This window comes from Podarcis melisellensis (genome assembly GCF_964234715.1).
Source record: "Podarcis melisellensis genome assembly, chromosome: 4".
NCBI classification, from domain to species: Eukaryota; Metazoa; Chordata; class Lepidosauria; order Squamata; family Lacertidae; genus Podarcis; species Podarcis melisellensis.
In genome coordinates, this window is record NC_138531.1 from 97,614,652 (window position 1) to 97,623,572 (window position 8,921).

The 8,921-nt window shown below is 47.1% G+C and overlaps 1 protein-coding gene across 4 annotated transcripts in view; it reads left to right on the top strand.

Moving 5' to 3' along the window:
* RELT (RELT TNF receptor) overlaps positions 1-8,369 on the top strand; it is an 89,637-nt gene extending 81,268 nt beyond the window's left edge. For 3 of the 4 annotated variants that reach the window (XM_081909958.1, XM_081909959.1, XM_081909957.1), the window contains exons 11-12: positions 2,227-2,276; positions 4,719-8,369. In XM_081909958.1, coding sequence (XP_081766084.1) covers positions 2,227-2,274 — 48 coding nt within the window. In that variant the 3' untranslated portion in view covers positions 2,275-2,276; positions 4,719-8,369. The remainder of the gene's footprint in view (positions 1-2,226; positions 2,277-4,718) is intronic. The other variant, XM_081909956.1, reaches the window with a different exon arrangement.
* Positions 8,370-8,921: the final 552 nt, after the last annotated feature.

Genomic DNA, 8,921 nt, shown 5'->3' on the forward strand with positions numbered 1-8,921 from the left:
CCCTGCCTGGCCCTCAGGACTGTCCTCTTGCCACACTGCCTGACCAGGCCATGCCCCCTCCCCAGGCCACGCCCCTCACTGACCCAGATTCACGCCTTCCTTGAGAGTGCATGTCTGGCTGGAAATGTGTCCTTCTGCTCTGCCTTTTGCTGTCTCAGATGTAGGATGGAGAGAGAAACGAATAGGAAAACTTCCCTTTATCATTCTAGTGTCCAGGTCAAGGGAACTCCTAGTCCCAGCTCTACCTCTCTTTCAAATCAGAACCAGTGAAGGCGGTGAAGGTCCTGTGTGAGTGTCTGGAGGCGGTAGGAGGATGGATGGCAGCTAACGGATTGAGGTTGAATCCTGACAAGACAGAAGTATTGTTTTTGGGGGACAGGGGGCGAGCAGGTGTGGAGGACTCCCTGGTCTTGAATGGGGCAACTGTGCCCCTGAAGGACCAGGTGTGCAGCCTGGAAGTCATTTTGGACTCACAGCTGTCCATGGAGGTGCAGGCCAATTCTGTATCCAGGGCAGCTGTTTACCAGCTCCATCTGGTACGCAGGATGAGGCCCTCCCTGCCCACGGACTGTCTCGCCAGAGTGGTGTATGTTCTGGTTATCTCCTGCTTGGACTACTGCAATGCGCTCTATGTGGGGCTACCTTTGAAGGTGACCCAGAAACAGCAATTAATCCAGAATGCAGCAGCTAGACTGGGGACTGGGAGCGGCCGCCAAGACCATATTACATAGGCTCCCAGTACGTTTCCGTGCACAATTCAAAGTGTTGGTGCTGACCTTTAAAGCCTTAAACGGCCTTGGTCCTGTATACCTGAAGGAGCGTCTCCACCTCCATCGTTCTGCCTGGACACTGAGGTCTAGCTCCGAGGGCCTTCTGGCAGTTCACTCACTGCGAGAAGCCAAGTTACAGGGAACCAGGCAGAGGGCCTTCTTGGTGGTGGTGCCCACCCTGTGGAACGCCTTCCCAGCAGATGTCAAGGAAATAAACAACTATTTTACTTTTAAAAGACAACAGGCGGCCCTTTTTAGGGAAGTTTTTAATGTCTGATGCTGTATTGTTTTTAATATTCAGTTGGAAGCTGCCCAGAGTGGCTGGGGAATCCCAGCCAGATGGGTGGGGTATAAATAATAAATTGTTGTTGTTGTTGTTGTTGTTATCCCACTCTGTTCTGCCTTGGTCAGACCACACCTGGAATACTGTGTCCGATTTTGGGCACCACAATTTAGGAATCGTAGAATTGCAGAGTTGGAAGGGACCCTGAGAATAATCTAGTCCAACCCCCTGCAATGCAGGAATATGCAGCTGTCCCGTACGGGATTCGAACCTGCAACCTTGGCATTATAAGCACCACATTCTAACCAACTGAGCTATCCAGATCACAGATAATACCAGGCTAGAGGAGCCAGAGGTCTGGCTCATGTGCAAGGCATCTTCATGTGGGACATGCCTTACGCTACAGCAGGGCCGGATTTAGGTTTGATGAGGCCCTCAGCTACTGCAGGTGATGGGGCCCTTCAGATCTCCAGCTGTCCTTTGTCCACAACAAATTGTCGCTGTTTTTTGTGTTGGATATATGCCATATGGTAATTTATGGACTTAATAGGAATCTCAAGCCATTTGCACATAACAACATATGTATTTTATCAAAGTAATTGCTGGACTGAAAAACAATTAAGAAGCATATTCATAGTGAAATAATTATTAAGCTCTAACATAAAACGATTTTTTTTATTCATAACAAACTTAATGATGCAAACACAGTGGCATTTGGCAATAACAAAAGTTCTTTTAAACACTCATAATCTAGTCTCTAGAAATGTGCTATAACATGAAATAATAATAATAGGTGTAAATATAGGATGCAAAGTACTAATAATGATAAATAGCAGAATGTAGGCACCCTGTATATAGAAAGGAGCAAACCAGTGAAATTTTAGGGAGCAGGCTAGCAGACGGGGCCCATGACTTACATCATAGGAGCCTACACAACACAAAACACTCTTGCTGTACGTAGGTTTTATTTTATTTGTTTATCTTATATTTTGGAAATGTACATCCTTTAATTTTTTTGGAGGGCCCCAAGAGAGTGGAGCCCTAAGCTATAGCTTGTTTAGCTTCTACGTAAATCCTGCACTGTGCTGCAGCCACAGATCCTCACCTGTTTGGGGGGACGGGGTGGAGAACACGCAGACACCGGCTCTGACTGCAGCCTCGTTGGTTTTCCAGGACAGCCCGGTCATTGTTAGGCTCGGGGAGAGCAACCTGGTTATCTGAAGGTAATCCACCAGCTTCTAGCTCCCTGCCAACAGCTTCTCAGGGGTGATGGGTCAGCTGCCAAGTCCCATGTAGCTTCTGCTTCCGGTCATCTTCTTCAGTTCTGGTGCTTCGGAGAGCAGGGCTGTGCTGGGCTTTGTTTTCTCCTTTGTGGGTTACCTGGGGGCGCCATTCTAGGCAAATAAAAAGCGGTTGAGAAACAGAGAGCCTACAGAGTTTTCTTCTTTTTCTTCTTCTTCTTCTGGAAACAGTTTTGTAAAAATCAAACAGAATGCAAAATTTAACAGCGTTTCCATTTTTGCAAGATGGTATTGGATATGGACAGGGACATGGGTGACGCTGTGGGTTAAACCACAGAGCCTAGGACCTGCCAATCAGAAGGTCGGCGGTTCGAATCCCCGCAACGGGGTGAGCTCCCATTGCTCGGTCCCTGCTACTGCCAACCTAGCAGTTCAAAAGCACGTCAAAGTGCAAGTAGATAAATAGGTACCACTCCGGCGGGAAGGTAAACGGTGTTTCCGTGCACTGCTCTGGTTCGCCAGAAGCGGCTTAGTCCTGCTGGCCACATGACCCGGAAGCTGTACGCCGGCTCCCTCGGCCAATAAAGCGAGATGAGTACCGCAACACCAGAGTCAGTCACGACTGGATCTAATGGTCAGGGGTCCCTTTACCTTTTATTGGACACAGACAGTAAAATCTCAGGGTGGAAGGCAAGTAGATTGGGCTGTCTTGGTTTAAGTCTCCTATTAAAGGGGTTAAAGGAAGGGGTGGAATTAGCAGGAAAATGTCCTTTTGCATGTCAGCTGGCAAAGACTGGCAGGTGCTGCGAAATCCTCTTATGGCAAATGCTTGTTGAAGATTCAGACATTCAAGTTCATCTGGGTGACCTGCAAGGCAAATCTTTCCTATTCTCCGCCTTTCCTTTCCTCTGTGGATTTCTAGCATTGGCTTCCTCTTTTAAAATGTTAATTTATGTGCCAAAAAAGTTGCAAGCAGAACATAAAGGAAAGAAACGATGAGTCAGACATTTAAACCATAAAGCGCCACAGCCTGGAGGGACAAAAGTATAGCGCAGATCAAAAGGGCTATACAAATAATAAATAATAAAGTATTAATTAACTCATACAAAGGTTCTCTTTACAAATAATAACAATTTATAAAAATAAAAGTATTCTCCGCTTGTGAGTTCCATTATTATTGAGAACAAAGGTTCTATGAGCCAGACATCTGTTTATATTGGTGGCACTGAAAAACCATATGGCAGAGTAGTTGTATGATAAATAAAATCATGCATGTTGAATTTTTTAACTTTGAAATTCCAGAAATGAAGGCTGCTAAAAAGTTGTAACGTGATTCAAAAGGCATTTTGCTTAAATTAATATAATTTAGGTTTGCTGTGTAGGTAAAGTTGCATGGGAGTCACTGAAAACAATTGCCAAGTGCTTGCAGGTTTATTATATACTACGTTAATAACATTTCTAGTTATTATTCTTTAGCATTGGCTAACCTTTTCGGAAGGCGAAATAAAAGTTTGGTTTTCCGAAAGCAGTGTGCTTCTTCATCAAATGTAGACTTGCCGAGCTACATGCTGTCCAGTTACAAAAATAATAGCAGATTTTAATCCCTCACACCCAGAAACATATTTGAAGAAATTTGCAAAAATTAAGTTTCACCCCCTAAAATGACACACAGTGATGCCATATATAAGGGACAGGGAACGGCCATTCGAGCTCTGCCCTTTGGCTCAGAGTATCCCAAACCTGGGTCTCCAGATGGTTTTGGACTACAACTCCCATCATCCCTAGCTAGCAGGGCCAGAGGTCAAGGATGATGGGAATTGTAGTTCAAAAACAGCTGGAGACCCAAATTTGGGAAACTCTGCTTTAGAGATTTCTAGCGTATACAGTCATACCTCGGGTTGAAGTAGCTTCAAGTTAAGTATTTTCAGGTTGCGCTTCGCAGCGACCCAGAAGTAACAGAGCGCGTTACTTCTGGGTTTCGTCGCTTGTGCATGCTCAGACGCTCAAAATGACGTCACACACATGTGTGGAAGCGGCGAAATAGACCCGCAGACGGGCAGTCGCGTCTTATGTTTACTTCAGGATGCGAATGGGGCTCTGGAATGGATCCCATTTGTATCCAGAGGTACTACTGTACAGTCGTACCTTGGCCCCTGAATGTCTTGGGAGTCGAACGTTCCGGCTCCTGAACGATCGAAAACCGGAAGTGAGTGTTCCGGTTTTCTATCATTCTTCTGAAAGCCGAAAGTTTGACGGGGCTTTCTATTGGCTCCAGGAGCTTCCTGCAGCCAATCAGAAGCCGCGCTTTGGTTCCGGAATGTTTCAGAAGTCAAACAGATTCTGTGCAAGGTACCATTTCAAGGAGGGCGAAATTCTGCCATTTGCCTCCTGCCGACCTCACCGTCCTCTCTCCCACCTTTGCAGGTGATCATCTGACTCCAAGCCGCCGTGACTCAGATGGGACATTGGATCAAGGGGAGGCCTCCGGCCAAACAGCCATCACCCGAGGCTTGCGAGCGCTGGGCGCTGAAGAAGGTGAAGGACTGCCCTCGTTTCCCCCCCACCTTGCTCTTGGGAAACCGCCAGCATCCTGGAGCAGAGCCATGGGGCAGGCCCTCCATGGGTGTAACGCCGTCCGTGCCACCTGGAGAGTCGAACTCTGGAAGACACCTTTGGCATTGCAAAGACTCTCCCCTGCCCTCCCCCCCCTTGCGCAAGGACCTAAGGGAAGCATTGCGGTGGGGGCTGGAGGGGAGGGGCTCCTTTCGGCCGCCAAACCTGGAATACCACTACATGTGCGCTTTTGTTTACATGGCATGGAATCAGCTCTCTAGCGCCAGCCAGGCTGGGTAGGCTTCTGAAACGTGAAAAATAGTTTTTTGGGGTTGTTTTTTTCCCCCAGGGGTGAAAATCCTCCATAGATCTAACACAGGCCCAAATTCTGCTGCAGAGGAAATAGATGCTTTAGAAGTTTTTCGCTTTCCCGAGCTGTTGTGCAGGATCCGGTCGTGAGGGCATAGGGTTTTCTCAGCACCAAACCAGCAATATTTGCTTTAGTTTCTTTGTGTTGTATCGTGCCTTTCCTCCCAGGAAGTTAAGGCGGCAAACGTGGTTCGTCTCCCCCCGTTTTAGACTCACAACCACGCAGAGAGGGAGGTCTGGCCCAAGGTCACCCAGTGGACTGAGTGGGGATTCAAAATCTGGTCTCCCAGGTCCTAGACTTGGCGCTACAGCACACCTTTCTGCCACCGGGGGAGGGTTCATCCCTACGATTCCCCACCTGCCCCCTAAGGAGCTATTATGGTAGCTTAGTGCAGTTATGAAATGGGTTTCCTCCAATGTCATGCGCACCCATGTGCAAGCATCAGTGTTGTGGCCCGGCTCCTGGCTCCCTCATGTCGCCCTCATTTTAATGGGGGGGCTTTATTTAGAGAGCAATCTATTGCTCTCCTGGTACTGACCGAAAGAGAGCGCTTGGTTTTTGTGTGTGTCTGGAAACTCCCTTGGGGCCTGATCCGCTGGGAAGCCCCTCCGTGCATTAACCCTGCCACCCAGCACCTGTCTGCTCAGCAGTAAGCCCAGCTGAATTCAATGGGACTTACACCCAAGTAAGCGCCTACATAGGGCTGCAGGCTCAAGCGCTTGTCTGGTTCCCAGCCACGTCGGTGGGACTGGAGAAACTTTCTCGTGGATCGTGCCCATTGAATTGTAAAATGGTGGAGTTCGAAGAGAACCAAAGGGCCCCTTCGTCCTCCATGAGCAAATGCTGTTCCCGTGTTTGGGAACACGAGGAGGTGGGAAAACAGACTCCTGTCTTTCCTCCCGGGAGACGTGTGTGCAGGTAAGGTCTTGATTTCGCCCCACCTGGTCCTTTCATCTCGCATCACCTGTTAACACACCTGGGTTCGCCGCCTTGGTCCTGGGAAGTCCCAAGACTGCGCAGACATTTCTGGAATAGTTCCGTCTAGTTCAGCCTCCTGTCTCCAGGCGCAGAATCACTGCAATGGTAGAGTTGGAAAAGATCCATAGGGGTCATTTAGTCTGACCCCCTGCAACCCGGACGCCTCTAGAAAGCTCACAAGCAGGAGCCAGCCCCCTTCTCCTCCTCTTTTTTTTTTAATAAAGATTTTTATTAATACAACAAGAAAAAAGAAAAAAACCACAAATACCAAATTACACACAAGAGTAACCATGGACACATAATTTTCTTAGCAAACAATAAAACATATATTGGTCTTAACACTAAAGACCCGACCTCCCGTCTATTCCATATTTCAAATTCATATTACTTATTGCCAATACACATTTCTATCATAATTAAACTTATTCTTAATAAATCTAATTTCTTATATCTAACTTGCAACTATTACTGAAGTTCCTCAAATGCTGCAACAGAATTTAAACTACTATATTTATTTTTCAGATATTCTTTGAAAACCTCCCATTTTGAAACAAATTCCTGTTTTGATTTATTCTTTATTTTTTCTGATAAACCATCTAATTTGGCATATTCTGTCAGCTTTTGGATCCAATCTTGTATCGAGGGGATTTCATTACTCTTCCATTTTGCTGCGATCAAAACTCTTGCTGCCATCGTGGCATATAAAAAGATACCCTTCCTCTTTTGTGGAATATCCAATTCTGTTATTCCCAGGCCCTTCTCCTCCTCTTAGTCTCCCAGCTTCTGGAGGTAGAAACCAGCAACCGATGAATCTCTCTCTGTTCCGAAAACCCCTCTCTGTCAGGGAGAGACGACTTCGGCCATGCCTGGATTCTAGCTTCCAGTGTCCCTGGATCATTTTAGCGAGGGCAGTTGGGAGCTGGGGGGGCTCTCCAACAACTTCTGGAGAGCCCTGGGTTCCCCACCACTGCATTACCAGAGAGTGCGCACGCATATGCGCACGGGTTTAGCGATGCTCATTATTTAAAGGTTCTGCATGGGGGAAACCAGGATGAAAACGCAGCTCATTCCAATTTGCATGATTCCCTCTTCCTCGGATTAATTGGGCCAGGTGGAAGGGAAGGGGGGCTTGAGAGAGTGCTGAAAGTTGTTTAAGAATCCCCTCTGGCTTCTTAGCAGGCATTCCCACACTTGGACAGCAATGAGGACTAGACACTTGTTCTTGAAAAAGGAAGAAAAGGGTTCAGTCATTCTGAATGGAGGAGCAAAGCAACATATCCAGAAATTGAATTCCACGTTCTTTCTTTTTCTCTTGATTTAGAAGATGGATTAAAATAAAGAGCAGAACGAGCATTAAATATGAGCTTCCGATTTAAAACAGACACTATAAACAAGAGCCAGTGAGATCAACAACAAAAATGTAGTCTACACACTCAAACTTACCCTTGGGCAATGTGTACAAGCTAAAGGTGCCCTAATGAGCTTGGCCATGTTGCTAGACCTCAGTGTGCGGGGCAGGTAGCGCCTTAGAAACATGCTGTCTTTGGGTTCCTAAAACGGCAGGCTAGGAAATAGGGTGCGTCTCGATTTTCTACTGCTAACCTGGGGGTTGACTAGATGACTCTTGGGGTCCCTTCCAACGCTACCATTCTAAGTCCCACAAAGGAACTGAAAGGGGTTCAGGGGTGGGTGCGGTTTGAACTTCCAGGTCGTAGTGGGCACCCGGCAGCCAGACTGAACCCTGGTACCTTTTAGGAATCAAATGTTTCGGGCCCTTGGTTGTGGAAACAGCATTTGCTAAACCTTGAGGCTAGCAGATTCCAGCTGTTTTCCGTCCAGCTGTTTACAAACAGTCTACTTCTCTTAACCCAGCTCATCAGCCAACAGCTTTTTTTCTGTTATCTGTCATTATTATTATTAATTTTTTTCTACATCGAAATGTTATTTATGTGGGCAAAGCAGGGGGAGGAGGGGGAACTTCTGACCTCCTCAAAGCAGCCAGCCCCCTCCCCCCCCAGCTCAGTCTCTGCCCCTTGTCTTATTTATTTTGTGGTGTTTTGTTGGGGAGAGAAGGTTGAGGGGGGTCTTTTATGTTAAGGGTGTTATTGGTGGCTTTCAAGCCTGTGGGTTTCGTTTCTGTACATTGATAAATAAAAGCAATCTTGAAAGCGAAATCGCTGTGGGTTGTTTTCCCCTTCCCACCCCCCTTGTTTCTGCTGCTTATGGGCAACCTGCCCCTCACTGATTTGGGGAAGCTGCCAGGGAGAGAGAGAAAAGGTTGCCAGACCAGGAACAACGGGCATATCTCCTAAAATCCAAGGCCAAACACCTCTGGGACTATCACCTGGCCCTTAGGAGTCTCCAGGCTTTGGGCCAAATTTGCCCCAGATTTCTTTGGCTCACACACAGCTGCCCTGTGAGTAGTAGAGTAGCTGCTTTGGAAGGCGACAATCAGGCATCTGCACAACATGACCAGTCCAACGAGGTTGATGTTGAAGAATCATTGCTTTGACACTGGGGATCTTTGCTTCTTCCAGTACACTGGCATTAGTTCGCCTGTCTTCCCAAGTGATGTGTACAATTTTTTGGAGACACCATTGATGGAATTTTTCGAGGAGCTGGAGATGGCATTTCTAAGTGGTCCATGTTTCACAAGCATACAATAAGGTTGGTAGAAATGGAGAGAGACAGAGAGAGACAGAGATGCCAAATATAACCACCTTTCC